At 40.8% G+C, this 24,148-nt stretch overlaps 2 protein-coding genes across 2 annotated transcripts; both read left to right on the forward strand.

Annotated features, from left to right (window-relative positions):
• The first annotated feature begins 404 nt into the window (after positions 1-404).
• LOC148117507 (ferritin heavy polypeptide-like 17E) lies at positions 405-1,202 on the forward strand. The gene has a single exon (XM_087902725.1). The coding sequence runs from the start codon at positions 519-521 to the stop codon at positions 1,047-1,049; it is 531 nt and encodes a 176-aa protein (XP_087758851.1). The 5' UTR covers positions 405-518; the 3' UTR covers positions 1,050-1,202.
• Positions 1,203-22,125: 20,923 nt separating this feature from the next.
• LOC125417986 (protein FAM47E-like) lies at positions 22,126-23,776 on the forward strand. Its single transcript, XM_048461579.3, has one exon. It carries the CDS (start codon positions 22,153-22,155, stop codon positions 23,422-23,424), a length of 1,272 nt encoding a protein of 423 aa, XP_048317536.1. The 5' UTR covers positions 22,126-22,152; the 3' UTR covers positions 23,425-23,776.
• Positions 23,777-24,148: the final 372 nt, after the last annotated feature.

A 24,148-nucleotide genomic window follows, 5' to 3' on the forward strand; every position in this document is an offset into this window, starting at 1 on the left:
CACTGATGACCCTTCAACCTAGGGCCAGGTAAATACTACCTGAGGCCTGTGATGAGAGCTGTCATTCAAATAAAGCCTTACGATATGAAGTTGACTTATGGAAAGCAAACGGCAGAATGTTGAGAGAAAAAAACATTGTGGAGATATTCAGAGAAACTGTTTTTAAAGCATCCAGAGGATTTAGCCTAAAACTTTGGACTTTATTCATAGAACCCTTTAAAACATGGCTTATGTCAGTCAGGGCCCAGCAGGCCCTGCTGCTATGCAAATGAGCACTCTTGACCCGCCCCCTCCCCACTCTAAGCCCTGGCGCCAAAATGACGTCATCCTCAGGCGCCAACAGTCATTTCCCGGGTTGCCCTGGACTTTCCTCAGAGCTTCCAGAGGCTTCTCTGTTGAGCTCCACTGGGGACTTCCTGTCTTCTGAGGGACCCAGGGACTCTGCCTGTCCTCATCACCCTGCTCCTCTGATCAGGTACAGAAGTTGTTGAGATTGTTGTGGTGTTCAAGCGCCCACCATGGCTGAAGCATCCTCACAAGTGGGACAGAACTATGACTGTGACTGTGAGGACGCTGTCAATAACTATATTCAGCTGCAGCTCTCTGCCTCCTCTGTGTACTTATCTATGGCCTTCTACTTCGACCGTGATGACGTGGGCCAAGAGAACTTGAAGCGTTTCTCCTTGAGCAAGTCACACGACCACAAGGCCAGTGCCGAGATGTTCATGATCCTGCAGAATCAGTGTGGAGGCTGCATCGACCTTCGTAACATCTCGGGACGAGACCGCGACAGTTGGCATGGGGGCATCCAGGCTATGGAGTACGCCTTCCACATGGAGATGACCATCAATCAGAGCCTGCTGAACCTGCACGAATTGGCCAAAGGAAAAGGCAACGCCTACCTCTGCAACTTCCTGGAGCAAAGCTGTCTGAATCAGCAGGTCCAAGTTCTGAAGGAGGTGAACCAATATCTGACCAACTTGCGCCAGATGGGGGCCCCAGAGAACGACTTGACTGAGTACCTCTTCGAAAAGCTCAGCCTGTCCTAAAGCTTCATGTGGACTGAACTGGGATGTCCCCACTGCCATGGGGTCTTCCTCTGGTCATTAGAACTGATGTCCACGTTGCTTTTGAAGCAAGTTCACTGATCTTCTGTTTCTGTTTGACTGCTATTTGAAATAAATTTGTTTGTTTTCAGCAAAATTAAAGTGTCAAGTTGATGTACAAACTCACATTTTCAGGGACTATGTGAAAGTGTTGCAGCTCTGAAGGGATAGGGTGCCCCAATAGAAGTGTTACAGCTCTGTTATGGTGGGGGGAAAGGTCTCCACAATGTAAGTTTTACAGCTCTGAAGGGAAATGTATCCTGGCCGTGAGGAGCCAAGGAATACCACAAAGTCACACTGAACAACAAACCTCACAAATGAGATTTACTGGCAGGGAGAAAAACCAGGAGGGTGTCTGCCTCTGGTCAGGTGAGGAGCAGCAAGGAACTGAAGAGAAGGCAGAGTTTTTATAGAGTGTCTTGGAGTGCAGGAGAGGGGTGGAGCTTTCTAGGGTAGCCGGGAATTGGTGGGATTTTTTTGTGACCTGAACTTGGATCAAACTTAGTGATTGTGGGATTCTGTTGCTTGGCCCTGGTCTTGGTTTGGGGTCAAATCAGGGTCAGAGAGTTTTTTCCTTGGCCCTGGTATGAGGGTCAAGTCAGGATCAGGGTGTTTTTCCTTTGGTTCTGGTCTTGGGGTCAAGAGGGCGTCAGGGTGTTCTTTCTTTGGCCCTTTTACCCTACACTGTGAGTGTGGCTTAATTGTTATAGTGCTTGCCTAGTATTCAGAAAACCCTTGAATGCATAGCAATAAACTAGGATACTGATACACACCTGAAATCAGCACCATAGAGATGGAGGCAGGAATATCAAATATTGGATGTAATCCTCTGCTTTACATCAAGGTTGAGGCCCTCTGAGCTACAAGACACTGTTTCATAAAAGAAAAAAATCCTCTCACCTTGAAAAACATGAATGTGGATCTCATGAAAGTTTTTAAATTGATGTCCAGATGTCAGATGGTAGTGGTGCATGACTTTACTCCCAACACTCGGATCTCTGTGAGTTCAAGGCCAGTCTGGTCTACTGAGTGAGATCTAGGCCATCTAGAGCTGTTATACAGTGGAATTCTTGCTCAAAAATCCAAAAAAAATTGAGGTCCAGAATTGTTAGGGTCAGAGAGAATCACCCAAAGAAGACCAACAGCCAGCCATGTGTGCAATAAAAAAAGATTTCTTTATGATTTTCAACATTAGGGTGGCTCTTGGTGACACCCAAGGAAGGTCACAAGCTTCTTTTAAGCAGAGTTAGGGGAATTCCAGAGAGGAGGGATTAATCTGGGGTTGATTGGCGGAGAAAAGATTAGTCTGGAAGCTGATTGGTGAAAGCTGACTGGTGGGAGGCCTAGTGGAGAGATACTTTCCGGTGGCTGGGTAGGGGAAGCTATCTTTAGCTTGCAGAAGTCTGGGGGCATCTGCTGAGCTAACAGAAAGGCTTTGAGGGGTTAAGCCAGAAGAAGGACTTTGGGGGTCTGCTGAGCTAGAAGAAGGGTTGTGGGGATGCTTGATGATGGTTACCCATAAGTTGTGGTTTTCCTGAGACCTCTGTCCCATTCTAGTGAACTGAAACTAAGGCTTAGATTTCTTTCAGGCTACTAGGAGAGTCTGGTTTGCCCCCCTCCCCTGTACCAGTTCTCTCAGAAGTATCTCTCCATAGTCAGCCCTCAGTATTTTGCAGCTTTGATTATCCAAATGGGTGCAGGGGAAAGGGCAATCATTTAGCTCCGGGAGAAGTTCATATTGCCTTTTTGTCATCACCTGTGGGAGCACGAGGCTTCTGGTATGATTGGGTGTGATAGGTTGAGTCATCAGAAGCACATTATTTCATGCATGGTAGCTGTATAAGCATCTGGTGTCACTGAGGCAGAAGATAAGGCTCTTAGATCAGGAAATGTTTAAAATAAAAGATCCTAGGTTGTGGGTGGGTAACTTACTGACAGTTCTTTCCTAGCCTGTGAGCTTCATCATTCTATCAAAAGCTCCCAGAATTTTAAAAAGGCAACAAGAAAATAAGTATTAAAGGCATCTTCAGATGTACCCAAAGACTTAGTATTGTGTATAAATATTATTGTTTCTTGATTCCAGGTGAAATGTCTGAACATTACCTCATTTTTCAACTGGGCCTGAGTTTCAGTTTCCTAAAAGGACAATGAGAGAGTTAACACATACCAGGCCTGAGCCAGCCTCCACAATACCTTAAGGTAATGAAAAAATTGGAACAGGCCCTGAGACTTGTCCACACATGCCCAAAGATGGAAAAACTCTAACCCAATTCAGCCCCTGAAGCCCTAGCCAATATTAAATGTACTAGTGTAACTGATACTTGCTTAACCAAATATGTTTGAGATGACCTAACTGTCCCTGAAACTCCCCCTAGCTGTGCTTAAAGGAGCCTGTGTGCTCTTCTCAGGGTCTCTAATTTGCCTTTGTGCTAGACGTGTGGCCCCAGCATGCTGGAATCTTTTCTCTCAATATAATGCTCTTGCTGATTACATACGTGGATAGTGGTTTTCTGTGGGACTTCTTGAGGACCCTGACACCACGTAGCAGAAAAATAAATTTGTAGAAAAGGTTATGACAGAGAACACCCTTGACTGTGTACATAACCCTGGCCTGTAATGAAAATGAAGCAGATCTTCAGCTTGACTCCCTATAGCTAGAGGTGACTTACTGAGGACAGCGGAGAGCAGGGAGAGACCCATATCACCATCACCATTTCTTATTTTCCCAAATACATTTCATCCATTAGAATTGTGTGATAATAAAATACGTACATTAATCATTTACAAGGGCTGATATAACACGAGACCATGAATAAAGGCCTTATTTGGGATGCTGAACAGAAAGTTGTAAAGAGCCTATAGTGTTAAAGCCCATGAGGTACATGTTTTGAAGTATAGGTGGGAAGAGTGAAATCTGTAGACTGTTAGTAATTCTGATCCAGTGGTCTTGAGATGAGGGGTGTTCATCTGATGTTCTGGCTGATGAACAAAGGATTGGATTTCCAGGAAAAGCAGAAGACCAACACATGAAAGAAGCAACAGCAGCAGGCCCTAGGAAATTAAAAGTGATGGGAAGAATGGTGAAACCCTGGACACACACAGAGAAAAGAGAATGAAAATGACAAACTTTATTAAAACATAGTAAGAGCCACCGTCAAAGGAAAGGGAGCTAGGAGTCACCTAGCTTACTATACTTCCAGGGCTTTTCTCTTTTCAGACACTCTATTCATCCTGATTCATCCCATTTCTGCCTGTTAAAAATTTGCAATGGTTGAAATGTCCTGGAGGAGGATGACACAACCCTAGTATCTACTCTTTTTTTAAAAAAATGATTTATTTATTTATTTTATGTGTGGGTGCTTTATCTGCATATATGATTTTATGCTGGAAGAGAGCACCAGGTCTCATTATAGTGAAAGACCCCCGATTCGGGGAGACTCTCACTCGAGCCTCGGGATGACGCGACCCCCCCAGTAACTCATGAGAGACCGTCCTTGCTGCAATCACACGAGTTTTAATGACAAGACGACAAGACAAGCCGGGAACCAGTGCACTGGAGCCAAGACTCATAACCCACGCAGGGGAAGAGTTCGACCTCGAGTGACTGGGAGAAGTAGTTTTTATAGGAAGAAACCATACAGTCCAGTAATCCGAAAAGGGGGGCAGGGAGGGTGTCCAGTGATGATTACAAAGGGGCAACTCCCTGCCTCTAAAGATCATTAATCAGCTAGTTCCTGTTCTAGTGATAATTACTAGAGGGTGATAATTACTAGGGGGAATCTCTTTGTCTCTCAATATTACTCTCGAGATTACAATCTACCTTTATCTTCAGCTAGTTCCTGAAACCCTGGAACTGGCTAATCCTAGATTTCTGATTCTTCTCTTCCCGCTAGATTTTTAGCTCTATTTTCCTGCTAAGGGGATCTGGATTTATCCAGGTCTTTCAATAGTTGTGAGCCACCAAGTGGGATTGAACTCAGAATCTCTGGAGGAGCAGCAAATGCTCTTAACCTCTGAGTCACCTCTCCAGCCCCCACCCATAATGTCTACTCTTAAAGGAGTCATCCCTGCTTTCTTAATGGATCAGCCTAAGATCACTCAACCCTCCCTCATTACCCAGTCTCAGAAAACAACATGGACTGCCAATAGGTTTAGCAGTGATGGTTTCTTTGCCTGCTTACTGCTGTAGGGTGACTTTAGGGTGTCAAACAGAGAGAAAGTGACCCTTAGGGCTAGGTCATTAGGGCCCATCCAGAAAGCTGCTCTAGATCTCAGTTGGCCATATAGATCTAGGGCACAGGGAAGCTATTTGATGATGCTGTAATACACAGATGAAGCAACATATAACTAGTAAGATCATTAGAATAACTACTGAAAACATGATAAGCAAAACAGTTGTGCAACTTTGCCCTCATTACAGGTAAGAAAACTGGGTAAGAAAACTGAAGGAACTCTTGCTAGCCTGGGCTTGGCAAACAGGGCTCTGGCAGGCTTTGACCTTCTCCCTAATTCTTTCTGCCTCGCTAAAATTTGTCAGATTACATTCCTAAAGCTAGCCACCAAGGTCTATTCCCTTATTTGGCCACTTCTTCCTCTTGAGGTGACTACCAAGGTCCAGTTATCAAAGCATTGAAATTCAGCAACAAAAATCCCCATTTTGCTCATTTAATTAACAGGCCCAATTAAAATCAAACACCTTAGCTTAACATGGGTGCAGTTGTTATTTTACTCTTTGGGGGGCACAACACCCAACTCCCAAAAAAATCACATAGGGAGGCTTATTATTACTTATGAATGCCCTGCCTGAACTTGACTTATTTCTTAACAACTTTCCTTAAATTATCCTATCTATCTTTTGCCTCTGGGTTTTTTCCTTTTCTTACTTCTGTATATCTTACTTTCACTCTTATTCCATGGCTAGCCATTTGCCTGGCTGCTAGTTCCTCATATCCTCCTCTCCCTGTTCTTTTGCTCCTCCATTTCTCCTCTCACATTTTTCCTATTTGTTTTCTCTGCCTGCCAGCTCTGCCTATCCTTTCTCCTGCCTTGCTATTTTTCATTCAGCTCTTTATTAGAATAATCACTTGTTTTGGACAGGCAAAGTAACACAGCTTCACAGAGTTACACAAATGTAGCATAAAAGAATGCAACACATCTTTGTATCATTAAACCAATGCTCCACAGTATAAACAAACATAACACATCTAAAAATAATATTCTACAAAAGTTGTCCCTTTTGTCTAAAAAAGAAAAGTTTTAACTTTAACATAGTAAAACTACATACAAAAAATCAGTTATCAAGTAAGGTCAATTTACAATATTCAGTCCATTTGCATTTAGCAAATTCAGGGAAAACACTTCAGCATCAATTCTATCTTAGTGACTTCAAAGTTTTATGCATAATTTACTTTCTATCATAACTAAGGAAAACTCTGACTTTAACTATTTAATCTTTAACTTCCTCAATGACCCCAGAATGATATAATATTACCTAACAACAGAAACATCTCACTGCCTGGACAGTCACCCAAAGTACTTCTGCAATGTTGGGCATCCATCTTCAGCTCTGGCAGACTTTTCAGTGAAGCAGGAAATTTGGACTGTCCTACCTTATATTGGCAAAGTTCAGCAGCCACTTTCCTGTATGCATTGCAGAATATCTGGCAGACTCTTCTGTGAAGCAGGAATTTTGAAGGACTTTCCTGCTTGGTAAAGTTTAGCAGTCACTTTCCTGTGGGTTCTGCATGTCCAGTCTGCACAGCACACAGTTAAAGCAGTCAAGGTAAAAGCAGTTTCTTACCCAAATGGCTAATCTTGCCACAATGACAGCAATCTCCTATAGTATTTCTTCAGTGCCCATTATCCTTTTATGAAGTAGATTGATGCTGCCAGGAGCAGATGTGTCTTATAGTCATAAAAAACCTCAGGTTAATAAAACATTTTAAATTCCATATTCTGTAGGTCTTTAAAATGTTTGAAGACCATTTATTTATCTAAAATATATCTCTGTATGATCTTGAAAACATGCCTAACATATCTAGAAAGTTGATTGTTATAAATTACTATTAACATATGTTTTTTGGTTATCCTAAATAGTTTATAATAATAGCTTTCAAAAACTAGAATTTTACCTTACATTTTACTATGAAGTGCATAGGTAAAATACCTTCAACAAGAGCAGAAACATATATACAGTGTAACAAAATAACTGTGTTTTGCTTCCTGCTGTCTATGGGCAAAGGCATCTTTAGGGGTCCCTGAGAAAATTTGAGATAATGGCCAAGTACTGAGAATAACAGTTATATATATATATATATAAAACCTGTCAAGATTCAGGAAATCTCCCTTGAACAAACCTGATCCATTACAAATGGATCCATATTACATATTGAACAAATCCGCAGCTTCTTGCTTCCTTTGGAGACAAAAGCAAAACCTCTTCCCCAGAGCATTTTTGACTTCCATTTGACAAATTCGTTTTTTGACTTATTTTTTAAAGTTAAGATAGGCCTAAAGTATCTAGGCTGGCTCAATTTTGCAGTCCTGTTCACAATCCCATGTCTCCTACAGCTGCTGTTTGCTCATCAGGAATCAAAAAATTCAAAGTCAACATAATAACATACAGGATCCATACTCCCTGTGTATTTCCCATCTTTATGTGGCTTTTTTCTTTTATATTACTTTTACTGTCTCTTTAAAGACTTTATTTTACTTTTTTAAATTTTTTAGCTGCCTATACCCATTTTCTTTTCTTTCTTAAGCCTACTTACATTGTAAAATACACTAGAACCTGTCTGAATCTCTTTTACTGCATTTTTTAAAGCTTTTTTTGGGAGAAAAAAAACCCTATTAATCAGAATATCTTTGGACCTCTTGGGCCATGTAATCCAAGTCTAAAGCTCACAGCCTGGTTGGAGGTTCGTGACAAAGAACTGCATTGAACATTCCTAGCTATAGAATGCCAGTACCATGCACTGTGGCAGGTGTTTTTACTTAATTTTTTGTTCTTATTTACTAGCTGCTCTAGGGTCACAGTCCCACAGAAATTCTTAAAGGAGCCATATCCTCTTTTCCCACTCCCCCACCAAAGCTTTCTTAGGTCCTATGGAAATTGGCTCATATCGGTATGCAAAAATATAGTTGGTGTTTTTTTTTTCTTCTTTTCGCTCTTTACTCTTTGACTCTTTTGAGAGGTCCACCACCCAGGTCCCAAATAAATACACAGAGGCTTATTCTTTCTTATTAATGCCCCACCTTAGCTTGGTTTATTTCTAGCCAATTTTCTTTAACATAAATTGTCCTATCTACCTTTTGCCTCTGCACTTTTTCCTTTTCTTACTTTTGTATATCTTACTTTTACTCTTACTCTGTGGTTGGCTGTGTGCCTGGGTGCCTGGCCCCTAATGATCTCCTTTCCATGTTCTTTTGCTCCTCCATCTCTCCTCCCAGATTTCTCCTATTTATTTTCTCTGCCTACCAGCCCCACCTATCCTCTCCCCTAACTTGCTATTGACCATTCAGCTCTTTATTAGACCAATCAGGTGTTTCAGGCAGGCAAAGTAACACAGCTTCAGAGTTAAACAAATGCAACATAAAATAATGCAACACATCTTTGTATCATTAAACAAACGTTTCACAACATAAACAAATGTAACACATCTTAAAATAATATTCTACAATACATGTTCTTTTATATTTATACACTGCCATTTACCTATGGGCCAAGTCTGTCTTCTCTCTATCTATAAGTAGTTCTTTGTGCCCCATGACAAATACCCCTCCTCCTCTCCCTTGTTCATTTCCCCTTCTCCCTTGTCCTCCATCTCCTGTCTTTGTCTCTTATTCCCTGCCCTTTGTCCCTGTGGGGCAAATAAATCTCCTTTGTGCTGAGAACTTGGTCTGGGGGAGGGAGAGCTTTAGTGATGAATAATAAACACAATCAAGTATTCAATATACAGTTTTCATACTTCATGAATATACAGTGCTTTCAAAAGAGCATTTAGGAGTAGCTTCCACAAACTTCTCATGTCAACACATTGTTTACTTGCAGATCTTCATCTTTTTGTAAATTCAGAAAAGTGGTCCAAGTCCACAGGAGGAAAGAACCATGAAGCATATGTACTTCTTTGGCAGTATTCAGCTGCATGTCTTCATACAAATTACCATCCTTCCTTTGCCTGTTTTCTCACTAGGATATGCTCATGGTTAAGAGGGCTTAACTCCTGGGATGTCCACAGAACATGATCTGGCTATTAGTGAAGTGCTCTTACATAAGTAAAGGTAAAAGTACTAATCTTCTATTGCATATGAATGAACTTTATTTTCTGAATTGTCTTAACCTACAAATAGATGCTGTCTTATCATTTGCATATGATAAAGAAATGTATTGATATAAATGGGACTATACTTTGGAAGAACATTAAAACGTTTTTTCCAATCTGTGCAAGAAAAACTAAATGTTTTCATAATAAAATGTCCATTAACACTCTGTAGCCTGCTTTCTACTGATAATTTACTTTGCTATGCAAGTTTTTAATTTCATGTAATCCCATTTGTCAATTGGGTGGAGGAAGGGATCAACAGAAAGAATAAATCATAATTGGATAGGGGAATAGGAAATGAATTTGAACAGATAATATTATAAAAATGTCACAATGAAACACATTACTTTGTGTGTCAATTAAAATAAAACTAATTAAAGATTGGGAACAATAAAGATTTAAGCTAAAGCTGTGATCATGAAATCTTTGCTTTGTTATGAGACAGGATGCTTATTTAGCTTTCCCAGGCTCTGGCTTAGTATGCCAAAACTTATCCCTTGTGGCTGCAATCCCCTTACTTGTCAGTGAGTGGGGTCACTCCTTTAGCCTGGTATGCCTGAGACAGGACAGTGGGTGTGAGAAGAATGAGAAAGTTCAAGACTATTCTAGAATATAAAGAAATAAACATTGAAAGGACACTTGATCAGTGTCAGGAAGTCCTTTTTTGTATAACATTTAGACAGGTTTATCTGATGAAGGGATAAGACACAGGCACATGCCTGGGAGACCTTGTGCAAACTTCAGTGCTTATGTCCCATTACCAAGGACACTTGGTCTTTGGTGTTGTCACCAACAACACTTTTTAAAACTCAAATCCTTGCCCAGGCAAAGTTAATGGGATACACAATCTGTGAAGCCCAGTATAAAACAGCATTTCACCCCCAAGTACTCAGGACATTTTCTGTGAATATTGCATGATAAAATAAAGGAAACAATTATTGCTTTTAATGTAAATACTTTTCCTGACTTCAGAAAATAAAAATGCTACCCAAAAGGTAGATCTTGGCTGAGCTAATATTTTAAAATTTATTTACTTCACAGAAAAGTAGGTATTGAGGACGTCCACCCTGTCAAAGGTTTGGAGTATTCCTGTCCCCTATGACAGAGATTATATGTGAAAACCACCATGGGCACTTCTGAATGTCCTAATACTAGAGGACGACTAGAAATAGGGAAAATAGATTTTAATACCTTAAACAATATTCACTAGGTCCTTTTTAAAAGACTAAAGACAGCTGCTAAAAAGATTTTCCTCATCACCCAGTCAGCCCCAGATATTCAAAAAGGTTATATATATATATATATATATATATATATATATATATATATATATATATGGAGGCTCCAGTTGCTAGAGATAATTCAAAGGGTGTTTAACAGCAGAGAACAGATGAGAACTTTTGCCTAAACTGAAAGCCACCATCACCTTCTGATGATGAGACGCAGTTAGACCTACAAGCATCCAGCAAAATTCTGGTGTCCTATCCTTTGTCAGAGGAGTATCTCCTAGCTGGAAGTTCTGCCTCCAATCAAAAGAGACAGTTAGATTATCTCTCAGACTGACAACAAATATTCCTGGGGGTGTGGGCAGAAACCAACCCCCCCCAGGACTGGTCCAACATTAGTTCAGCTACCCTGTCCAGATTAAATTATACCCAGTGACCCTGGAAGCAAAAGGGAAATTGCAGTCATATTGCCTGATTTGAAGAGACAGACATCCTGGTACCCTGCCAATCACCCTGGACTACAGCTCTCCTGCCTCTGAAGACACCTGGGACCTCTGATTCTCATGAGTCTGACTCTCCCAGAGAAACGGGTGTATACTGTCTTGGACCAGAAAGATGCTTTCTTCAGCCTTCCATGGGCAGAGGTGAGTCAATGTTGTTCCCACCTGTCAAGAATAAGACCACTACCACAGATTAAAGTCAAATCTGAAGCAAGCTTTAATTAATACTGGCCAGGTTGATGGACTCTCTGGCCAAATCCGTCTCTGGTTTCCCAGAAAATGTCCCCAAATCACATTTTGCAGGGGCTTAAAAAGACAAAATCCATAATTCACTGTATTTCCCATGAGGTCCAATCAGGGCAAGCATACATCCTGATGTGCTTCCTGCCTCCATGCCTCCCGCCTTTATCCAATCAGGGTCAAGGGTACATTCTGACATATTTCCTGTCCACATACCTCCCACCCACATCTGATCAAGCACGTCTGGCGCAGAAGGAACAAACAAATTTACTTAGGGGAGTGAAAACAAGAGGCTTGCTATCTCCCACTAACAATTGTTATTCTTTTTTTAAAGACATAAGGGTGATCCCATGAGGGGCAGTGGTCCAATGAGGGGCAGCTGGTCCCACTAAGGGTAGCAGTGGATGATCCAAGGCCTTGGCGGGTGGGAGACAATGGTGGGTGAGAGACAGACAGATACATCATGCAGAGAGAGTTTGAGTATAGAGTTTATTCAGTGGGTTATGGAAGGGAAGAAGAAGGGGGAGAGGGAGAAGTAGGGGGAGGAGAGAGAGAGAGAGAGAGAGAGAGAGAGAGAGAGAGAGAGAGAGAGAGAGAGAAAACAGAAGTTACCTCTTTGGAAGAGAGATGGAAAGAGAGAGAGTACAGGCTGAAGGAAGCAGAATTTCTTCTTCCCTCTGTGGAAGGGGGGTGGGGTGGGAGAGGGCGGGGTTTGTCTCTTAAAGGGACAGAGTACCTAGGTGACAGGCCAGGCCAGCAGATCATAACATTCCCATCTTTTTCTTATAATAAAAAGGCGGGAAGTTAGGTACAACAGGTTAAAGGAACTGGGGTGGTGGATTCTCAAGACTGCTTCCTGTTTTTTTTGTGGGTGTCATCTTGGGGACACCTGAGAAAGGTCACATCCTGGGGTAGTTGGTCTCTTTACTCCTGTCCAGAGTTTCTGGTATGAAATTGGCCGGTGTCTCTTGGACCTGGCAAGGTGTTGTCAGAACAGAGGACAAAGTTAAGTTTAGGAAGAGAAAAAAATTTCAGAACCAGGGAATTGAGAAGGGTGTATCTGACCTGTTTAAGGTAGATTCTTCAATTCATATCCCTGGAACCCACAAGAATTCTTTGAATTTGTGAAAACATAAGTTTTAGATATATACATTGTATAAATAGTAGAATATTTATGTCTGAATGACTGTGACAGATGTTTTTGAACAATAAAAAGTATTTTTAAGTCTATGGAAGGTGGCATGAGAGAAATTTGATAGCTTTTACTTGTCCTCACACCTTTATAACTTGCAGGTTCACACCTTAATAACTTGTATTTGTAATTTACTGAAATTTGCTTGGTGAGATTGTCCTTTTAAACTGACAAAACCTCTCAGCTGTCAAACTGCATCAGAGATCTTTGAGAAGGATAAAATTTTACTTGAGTTACTGATTAAAAAATGACAGAGAACTTACTTGGTTGGCTATCTAGAGCCCCTCCTCAGGGATCTCCATGGTCGTTGAGGGTCATATTTGCTGTTTAGCGCAGGGCCTGCCAGGATTTAGAAGATCCTGTGGGCTAAGAAATCTGTAGGAAGGACAAACCTACCTTTACCTGAGCAGCTAGGCTGTCGATTCCAGTGATTCTGTCCATGTCTGGAGATTTTCAGTTTAGATTAAAGGCAGTTTTTCCCAGCCTCCCACCCTCCTAGGACCCACAGAGGCCTCAGGCAGTGGGACCGGCCACCCCTTGTGGTCCGCTGCTGCCCCTTGAAAAACTGTACTGTTTTATCTAAACCATCACAACAATGGCCACTAATATTTCAGCAATTATCTGTCGCTGGGCAAGTGGCTTGCAGATGACAGGCATTTTTGTTTCATAGCTGTCTTAGGCATAGTAATTAAGACTTAAAATTTGACTCTCACATCAGCCCATCTTTGTCTTTAAATAGACAGACTCAGTAGGAGGTTATAGTAGGCAACATACCTGGACCAGATTGCACCAAAATTTAAAGACATTAAATTCAGACTTCTTGCCCTACATTCAGAGGTTTCCTGAAAAAAAAAAATAGATTATAAAAGGGCCACTGAGGGATGATTGTGAGAGTTACAGACCTTGGGTTACAAAATATCAGTTAAGAAAGCTCAGCTTTGTGGAAGGCTGCCTATCTTGGCTACCAGTTGCAGGGAAGCAAAAGAAGCCTGTCTCGGAGTAGGATTGCTGCCATCCTTCAGATCCCAACTCCAAAGACTAAGGGACAGGGTCAAGAGTTCCTAGGTGCCCCTGGATATTGCTGCCTCTGGATACCAGGGTTTGTGAATAGCAAGGCCTCTATACACCAACGCAAAGCGAGATACTAAATTCCTAATCTGGCCTGAGACTAAACAAAAGACAAATGGCGTTTTAGCCGAAACTTTGGGGCCATGGAAATGCCCTGTGACAAACATGTCTAAATGGTTGGACCCTGAAGACACAGAAAGGCCCACTTGTTTAAGAGTTGTTGGTGTTACTACTGGTTTAATGAAAGAAAGCAAACAAGTTAACTCTGGGTCTGGATCGTATACTCACTTTTGTGTTCGATCACTCACGGTGATGTTGTCTTTAGCAATATACCCTTGTCATCAGTCTGTGGAGAGCAACCTATAGCCATTTGCATCAGTTTCTTTATCCAGAGCTAGCCTCAGAAAAGATCTCATGAGTATTTTATGAAGTTACATGAATGTAAACACATTATTAGCAACTGACACATATGGCTATTGACATTCTAATTTTAAAAGAAAGTACTGAATTAGAGAAGTTCGAAGTAGGAAACATAATCAAGGAATGCAGTTGAATGCATAAGTTTGGTTGGCTTTGCTTAAAATATTTTCTTTGATTAAGTAGTTCATATGAGAAACTATTTGTGATGTGTGAGTAAAGAAGTGGAAATCTGGGTCTCTCTTCAATTCCGTTTCAATTATAGTTACCTGTTTCTGCACATCAAATCATCATAAAATGTAGTGGCTCAAGACATTGCTTTATTTTTTTTATACCTTTCCGTTCTGCAGATTGAGCCACCTTAGCAAGTTAGAGTCTTACTTGGAAATCCTTATGCAGTCAGAGTCATAAGCTGGCTCAGTCTGCAGATTTCAAGAGCTCTGCACTCACAGACACTATGCTAACAAAGGTGACAGTATTTGGTTGTTGACAAAGGCTGTAGCTGGGCCTGATGGTTAGAACATTTAAACTAAATTTATGTTGCTTGATATCACAGCTCAGCAAATAGGTCAAAAGAGATCCCCCAAAAGTGAGTGTTCCAAAGGCCCAAGTAGAAGCTTCAAAACGTAAAATATAACTTCAGGCCTTCAGTTCCAGAGTATAACTTCTACCACATCCTACCGGTCACACAGAGTTAATTCCTATATGAGATGTAACAACACAAGAGCAAAAACAGGACGTGATCTCCATTGTGGGTCTTTGTGGACACTGATCACCATTGCTTCTAGTTCACACATTGGAGGAAGACCAAGGGATAAACTGAAACTCATTCTTTGTCAACTATCTAACTGGTCTGAGACTTCATTATAAATTATGGACACTGAACTAATCTGTCTTCTAATTCCATAATTCTCCATATCTTTTTAATTTTCTGAGTATCTTTATATCTTCATGCTTTTTTGTTTTTTACCCATTGAAAAATGCTTTGAACCAAAATATAGATTATTTGTAAAAAAAAAAAGCTTACTACATTTTTAGAAACAACAGAATCAAATATATTCTCTATTGAATAATTCAAGACACCTGATTTTTGCTTATCTATCTTACAAAGGCAAAAGTGGCAGGTGATATATCTTTTTCATTAAAATTAATTAAAAATTTGGTGCATTGTCCTATGCAATTGATTTTTAGACTTTTGAGTGAGTTTCAACTTTCGAGTTTGACTGTTTTTCCAGTTTGTTTCTCTGTTGCAAAATAGGAAGAGGAATAGCTGGAGTTCCACAGCCCCTCCAAGGCATGTGCCCATCTTAGTTTCCTTTTTATTTCTTTAATAAAACACCATAACCTAAAGCAACTTGGGGACAAGAGGGTTTATTTTGCCTTAACACTTTCAGGTTACAGTCCTCCACTGAAAGAAGTCAGGGCAGGAACTCAAGGCAGGGACTTAGAGACAGAAACTGAAACAGAGGCCATGGAGGAACCCTGATTTATAGAGAAAATATTTCCTGAATTTGATAATAAATTCATTACATGGAAAGAGGGTATTGAGGGAACTTTTACAAGTTGTTCTTTATACTGCCAGGCTAGACATGCACCTTCTGATCTTGACATTTGATTCTGTCCCTGCATGTGTGCCTATGGATCTTCTGTAACCAAGGACATCACATTACTCTTAGCTTCTTATAAGGTCACAGACAGAGGAAAATAGGCACCCATTCCTCCACTGACTGTATCATTCACTGAAATACTTCTCTCTATATTGATGGCACATTTCCTAAGGTGATATGTGAAAAGTTGAATACCTTTTCAAAATGAATCTCTTTTATTAAGCTGAGATCAGTATCTTTGGCTCCCTTTTCCCACTGCATGCTGGGTCCACCACAGGGAACTCTCCCCATGTATGGACTTTTGATCTCTAAATCTTAATGTCTGACATTGCATGTGTAAGGGCTATTGAGATACTTCCATAAAACTTAGAAAGGCCTAGCCATGTGTCCTTAACATTTCATATTATAAGAAAGTTGTTTTGAAGTTTTGAGGTTAATGCTTGCAAATAAATTCTGTGATAGAGGCTTTGTAATTCTTGTCATTACTGTATGTTAATGGATTGAGATACTGGAGTCAGTTTTCATGTTCTAAACATCACAGAGTTTAAGTATTTAGATTTTATAAAAGCATGCAATTTGTATCCCTCCTTTCTCCTCCCACACCATATACACAGACAGCATAACAATGAGTAATATTTTTAATATAAAATTGAGAATATTCATAGTAAGGAAAAGAAATACATACTATATAAGTCTTAGGATGCCCAGAAACAGGCACTTTTAAGGCTAGGACTGGATGGCATTCAATAAAGGAGGTGAGCTTAAAGAGCAACACATAAGTGAAGCAAAGAATAAATCCAGTTCACCAAGGTATGGGTTAATGCCCATTCACCTGTGGAAGGCAGCTGACATTCAATGTTCCCAGGTACTGCTAGTAAGAAAATGAAGCACCCAACCTTAATGTTAACTCTTTGCTTTGAAAATTCCTGCAGAATCTAGGTGGCAGAGTCCTTGTGTTTTCAGAGTTGATCCAGATCCAATGAGCAACAACTTTCCACATTCATGACATGCCTGATACAGGCTTTCTTACTCTCAGGGATAGAGCAATTCCCCAGGCAGAAACTATAGAATGACCGTCTACTCAGTTGACACAATGGAAGGATAAAAATCCACGGGCAGCTGTATGCAACAGTTTTTTTTTCCTTATTTATTTATTTAAAGAATTTCCACTTCCTCCCCTCCTCCCAATACCCTCCCGCTCCCGCTCCCCCCACTCCCTCTCCTAATCCCTCCCCATTCCCAAGAGCAGTCAGGGTTTCCTACCCTGTGGGAAATCCAAGTTCCTCCCCCCTCCCTCCAGGTCCAGGAAGGTGAGCATCTAAACAGACGAGGATCCCTAAAAGCCAGTCCATGCAAACGAATCAAGACCCAGTGCCATTGTCAATGGCTTCTCAGTCAGCCCCCATTTCAGTCACATTCAGAGAATCCGGTTTGATCACAGGCTCCTTCAGTCCTAGTCCAGCTGGCCTTGGTGCGCTCTCTTTCGATCAGTGGGTGAACGCACCCTTCGCGGTCCTGACTTCCTTTTTCATGTTCTCCCTCCTACTGCTCTTCATTTGGACCTTGGGGGCTCAGTCCAGTGCTCCAATGGGGGTCTCCGTCTCTATCTCCATCCATCGTCGGATGAAGGCTCCATCCGGTTCTGCTTTCCTTGCTCACGATCTCCCTCCCTCTGCTTCTCATTTGGACTTGGGAGTTAAGTCCAGTGTTCCAATATGTGTCTCTGTCTCTATCTCCATCCTTCGCCATATGAAGGTTCTGTGGTGACATGCAAAATATTCATCAGTATGGTTATGAACCCAGGCCAGTTCAGGTACTCTCTCCTCTGCTGCCCAGGGAACAATCTGGGGACCTCTTCTTGGATCTGGGAACCCCTCCAGCATCAAGTCTCTTGCAAACCCTAAAATGGCTCCCTCAGTTGAGGTATAAACTTCCCTGGTCCCATAGCCATCCTTCCTCCCTCCCCCTCCCATTCCCCCAAGCCATCCCCAATCCTCCCCATCTCCCCTCTCCATAACCATCTCCACTTACTTCCACCCCCCGCCCCTGTGCACCCAAGTTTGCCTGGCAATCTTGTCTACTTCTAATATCCAGGAGGATAACTATATGATTTTCTTCAGGTTCACCTTCTTATTTAGCTTCTCTAGGATCACGAATTACAGGCTCAAAGACCTTTAAATATGGCTAGAATCCACTTATGAGTGAGTACATACCATATTCCTCTTTTTGGGTCTGGGTTACCTCACTCAGTAAAGCGTTTTCTATTTCCATCCATTTGCATGCAAAATTCAAGATGTCATTGTTTTTTCCCGCTGAGTAAAACTCTAATGTGTATATGTTCCACACCTTTTTTAACCATTCTTCTATTGAGGGGCACCTAGGTTGTTGCCATGTTCTGGCTATTACAAATAGTGCATCTATGAACATAGTTGAACAAATGCTTTTGTAGTATGATAGGGCATCTCTTGGGTATATTCCCAAGAGTGGAATTGCTGGGTCCTGAGAGAGGTTGACTCCCAGTTTCCTGAGAAACCGCCACACTGATTTCCAAAGTGTCTGCACAAGTTTGCATTCCCATCAACAATGGATGAGTGTTCCCCTCCCTCCACATCCTCTCCAGCATAGGCTATCATTGGTGTTTTTGAGTTTAGCTATTCTGACAGGTGAAAGATGGTATCTCAAAGTTGTTTTGATTTGCATTTCCCTGATCGCTAAGGAGGTTGAGCATGACCTTAAGTGTCTTTTGGCCATTTGAAGTTCATCTGTTGTGAATTCTCTGTTCAGTTCAGTACCCCATGTTTTAATTGGGTTAATTAGAGTTTTAGTGTCTAGCTTCTTTAGTTCTTTGTATATTTTGGAGATCAGACCTTTGTCTGATGAGGGGTTGGTGAAGATCTTATCCCAGTCGGTAGGTAGCCTTTTTGTCTTAGTGACAGTGTCCTTTGCTTTACAGAAGCTTCTCAGTTTCAGCAGGTCCCATTTATTCATTGTTTCTCTTATTGTCTGTGCTACTGGGGTTCTACTTAGGAAGTGGCCTCCTGTGCCTATATCTTGTAGACTACTTCCCACTTTCTCTTCTATCAGGTTCAAAGTGGATAGATTAATATTGATGTCTTTAATCCATTTGGACTTGAGTTTTGAGCATGGTGATAGATATGGATCTACTTTCATTCTTCTACAGGTTGACATCCAGTTATGCCAGCACCATTTGTTGAAGATGCTTTCCTTCTTCCATTGTATACCTCTAGCTCCCTTTTCGAAAATTAGGTGTTCATAGGTTTGTGGGTTAATATCCGGGTCTTCTATTCAATTCCATAGGTCGACTTCTCTGTTCTTATGCCAATACCAAGCTGTTTTCAATACTGTAGCTCTGTAATAGAGTTTGAAGTCAGGAATGGTAATGCCTCCAGAAGTTCCTTTATTGCATAAGATTGTTTTGGCTAGCGTGGGTTTTTTGTTTGCCATATAAACTTGATTATTGTTCTCTCAAGGTCTGTGAAGAAGTTTGATGGGATTTTGATGGGGATTGCATTGAATCTATAGATTGCTTTTGGTAGAATTGCCATTTTTACTATGTTGATTCTCCCAATCCAAGAGCAGGGGAGGTCTTTCCATTTTCTGGTATCCTCCTCAATTTCATTCTTCAAAGACTTAATGTTCTTGTCAAATAGGTCTTTCAGTTCCTTGGTTAGAGTTACCCCAAGATATTTTATGCTATTTGTGGCTATCGTGAAAGGTGATGTTTCTCTGATTTCCCTCTCTGCTTCTTTATCCTTTGTGTATAGGAGGGCAACTGATTTTTTGGAGTTGATCTTGTATCCTGCCACATTACTAAAGGTGTTTATCAGCTGTAGGAGTTCTTTGGTAGAGTTTTTGGGGTCGCTTATGTACACTATCATATCATCTGCAAATAACGAAAGTTTGACTTCATCCTTTCCAATTCGAATCCCCTTGATCCCCTTATGTTGTCTTATTGCTATTGCTAGAACTTCAAGCACTATATTGAAGAGGTATGGAGAGAGTGGACAGCCTTGTCGTGTTCCTGATTTTAGTGGAAAGGCTTTGAGTTTCTCTCCATTCAATTTGATGTTAGCTGTCGGCTTGCTGTATATTGCTTTTATTATATTTAGGAATAATCCTTGTATCCCCAGTCTCTCCAACACCTTTATCATAAATGGGTGTTGAATTTTGTCAAACGCTTTTTCAGCATCCAGTGAAATGATCATATGGTTTTTTTCTTTCATTTTTTTTATATGATGGATTACATTGATAGATTTGTGTATGTTGAACCAGCCCTGCATCTCTGGGATGAAGCCTACTTGATCATAATGGATAATTTTTCTAATGTGTTCTTGGATTCGGTTTGCCATTATTTTATTGAGAATTTTCGCGTCGATGTTCATGAGTGAGATTGGCCTGTAATTCTCTTTCTTGGTTGTGTCTTTGTGTGGTTTTGGTATTAGGGTAACTGTAGCTTCATAAAAGGAGTTTGGCAGTGACTCTTCTGTTTCTATATTGTGGAATACATTAAGGAGTATAGGTATTAGCTCTTCCTGGAAGTTCTGGTAGAATTCTGCATTGAAACCATCTGGTCCTGGGCTATGCAATAGTTTTTTAAAGATAAATTAGAACTTTAGTATCACAGAATCATCTTCTCAATGAAAATGGCCTCTCATTGTGTAAAACAGTTGAGTCCTTCAGCAAGCCTAAAAGAAAATATGGATTGGGATGTTCCTTGAAATAATTCTGGGAATGTCTTGCCTCCTAATTCTTTCTCAATAGACTCTATACTCCAAAAGAGCAACATACTAGCTTGACAACCAAATGCTCCCCACAAAAGGTCACAGAATTTTATAATAGAATCTTCACACTGCACACTCATGTCTTTGGAGAAGTTCCTTGTTTCATCAAAAAATCACGAAAGGACAGGAAGTAAGTTGTGACCTGGTTACGGACAGCAGATTTTTGCAGCACATCTTTCTTCTGCAAGGTGTTTCTCTGTAAGGACACCTGGGAAGGCCATTGCATAAAACCGTAAAGTCAAAGCCTAAGTTGCAATGAAGATTCAGGATGGTGGAGATTCAGAATGATGGAGATGCATTCAGCATTGGACAACCAAAGTGGTACTCATCACTGGGAGAAGCTAATTTTCCTTTTTCCAAAAGTCATTAGTTGTCTGTAGGTCTTTATCTTAGGGGCAGGGACCCATGAATTTTCCCCCTTCTATGTTAATACGTCCACTGATATTGTCATTGCTCTGGTCTGTTTATGCAGCCATTTCTAGAAGAGACTGTTTCACAGCAGACTTCCTGGTATTCTAATTATCACAATTTTTCTGCCCCATCTTCCTTGATGTTCTCTGAGTCATAGATGCAGGTGCAGTGATGTAAATGTAAGCACTGGGGCTGGGCTTCCTATCATCTGTTGCTATCTATATTACATCCAGTTGTGGTTGTCTGTGATGGTCTCCATTTGCTTTAAAAAGAGGCTTTTTTGATGAGAGGTTGTAGCTGCATTTGTCTGTGGGCATAGGGATGAGATTTCAAATGTGAAGAATTCTGCTGGTTTAGCAAAGTGGTGGTAGGAGAGTCTTTTCCAAGGTCCATGACCTCACTAGCCCTATGAAGTTGGCTAGGTTTCCAGTACCATGAAGTATTTCCCTTCTGTTGAGTGGCCCGTAAGTCAACAAGAGAACTGTTGGTTGCCACAGGAAGTGAGTGCCACTCATTGCATCTTTATGCTGACCTTGTCATGCTGGTAATTGTCATGATTCAGGAGTGTTGCAGCTGGCTTGGGGGTATTTAATTACTCCCCTCCCTTGGCACCTTGCACTGTATTTTTTTCCTGGAACCACGAAAGCTAGACTACAGGAAAGAGGCTTTCAAGTCACATCCAGCTCAAATCATCTTAGTCATGTGCCCTCAGTGTGAGGGACCCACCCTCAACTCCTGAGAGGCAAGGGTTTGCCTATAATATATATTTTTGGGAGGTCACTTGGACTTATCTGAACAACCATTTAAAACTAGGCTTCTGGTGCCCACTCCTGGGATTGTGCTAATCTATCATTCTTGTGGGGAGCATTGCCAGCCCAATTGGCTCAACTTCCCTTAATACATACACACACACATACATGCACTCACACATGTACACATGCACATGCACACATATACATTTATGTGTATTGCGTATGATTTTATGTAAATATAACATAATATTGAATACACATTTTCATAGAAACATTCTTTGAGATATAGATCAAGACAGAAACAATCTGAAATTCCATCAAAGAGACTGTGATAAATAAAGCATGTTTTTTTTTGGCTACACTATATAGAATAGGGTGGAGGGGACTGCTGGTGGGACACTCCCTTCCTTGTCACAGTGGAATCTATGGATTCACTCCAAATCTCCTAGCAACTGAGTAGCCTCAACGAAACAAATCCCTGAGGCTGATGTCGTGGCCACAGACAGGAACATGGGAGACCACAGACTGCCTGGGAACCAGGCCCGGCGGACACTAAAGTCAACATCTCAGGACACGACCAGCAAGTCTGTGTGGAAAGACTCTTCCAAATATTTCTTAAAGCACAAGAAAGATCAGCTGAGGTTGCCCACCTCCGTGGAGGGCCAGCACCGCCTATATGTTAAGGAACGGCCAGATGATTTCAGGAAAGTCGGGACACCAAGTGAAGCGCTGACCCCACGCAGCATGGAGGGTTCCTTTTTCCCTACGATTTCTCGCGGAATGCGCAGTCCGGTCGCCAACAAGAACCAGAGAAAGCTGATTGAGGACTCAGGGCTGTATCAACCACTTTTGCCAGTTCAGCAAACACGTAGAACCTTCTGGGACGACATAGGCTTCCGCCAGAATCAGAATCTGTTGTCTCCCTGGCCTCGAGGAGAAGAGAATTCTGCAGACATATTAATCAAAATGCTGGAAACACCGAAACCTAACCGGATGCTGGAGAACAAGTGGTTGTATTGGGAAGATCACAGGGAAGCAACCAAGCAGCCCACCAACTATGGCAAACAGTCTCAAGGAAAATTAGATCTGGACCCTCACAAGCTTCCGTGGTCCTGTGAAGGCAGACACAGGAGACAAGATATGCTTAGCTCTATTTATTATAAATACATATACAAAGGAGGGGATGACATCTGTGACTGTGCTGAACCTTGGCGAGAGCCCATTCAACAAATTGACACGGGCTATAAAAACCAACCAAGCTATGAAGAGTCACCTGTCAAGAAAACTGATCTGCCTACATTTGATATCAGGTATGGCAAGAAAACGAGTAAAGTGAAGGACACCAGATTCTCCAAACAAGACTCCAACTTTGTTATAAAACTCCAAAACCCACAAGATCCTCATAAAACCAGCAAGGAGACTAGGTATGAATCACCATACTTGAGAAATAACCAGTTTGAAATACTAGAAAATGAAGACCTTATAACAGATTCCAATGAACTTGAACTTCAAGTTGAAAACCTTGGTAATTCAGAAAATGCTAAAGAAGCTTATGATCCAACTGACTGGAAATACTTCATAAGCAAGGAGGACACTGCACTCAGCAGCCTTGAGCTGCTGTATATGAAGGGATGGGGTAATGAAAGGTCTACTCCTACATCAGAAATGTTTAAAAATTATTATTGGATCATGGATACAGATAATGATGATGACGACGACGATGATGATGAGGAAGAACATAAAGAAGAGGAAAAAGTGAAGGAAAAGAAAGAAAATAACTAGATGACTTTCTAATTAGGACTTATTTGGCTATATCTAGTGACCATTTACACATCAATCAAATTATACATCATGAAATAATTTTCATTGAGCATCTGCCTTAACATCTGCCATAACACGAATATGTTAGATACTTTATCAACTATGGGATAAACATTCACATGTACTTTTTCCACATTTTTTGTAGCATTGGAGATATTACATCATTACATGAATCATTTATAAGAATGCATAAATTAGTTTAAAGAAGATCCAGTGATGACACTAATTATGTGAGAAGAATCTCAAAACACACAATTGCACAGAAGAAAATGAAACTTCTACAGCTATCTGTGGATTAAAATGTAATGAAATAACTAGCAATTATTCTGTCAACCAAAACTTGAAATTGATAGCCAAATAAACGTGAATTCATCTTCTGTGATAGTAATGTTACTAATAATTTTAGTTTCAAATTCATTTTAGTGTTCATAACAATTTCAACTTGTTTCTGTACAGAACATTCACAAAGCAATGGATATTTTCATTTATTCTCTTTGTACATGTTCTGTGAGAAAAGTAAAGATTTAATATTTTCACAATTAAATCCTTATCATATGGGATTTGTAAATATTGTAATCTCATAGCACCTTTTATTATTTTGTTTCGTTTTCCTGCAGAAAATGTTGTCGTCTCTCACTTCTCTTTCTTTTGCTTTTGCAGTCTAAGCTTTTAATGTCATATCCAA

This window comes from Myodes glareolus, chromosome X, assembly GCF_982192425.1.
Source record: "Myodes glareolus chromosome X, mMyoGla1.1, whole genome shotgun sequence".
Classification (NCBI taxonomy): Eukaryota; Metazoa; Chordata; class Mammalia; order Rodentia; family Cricetidae; genus Myodes; species Myodes glareolus.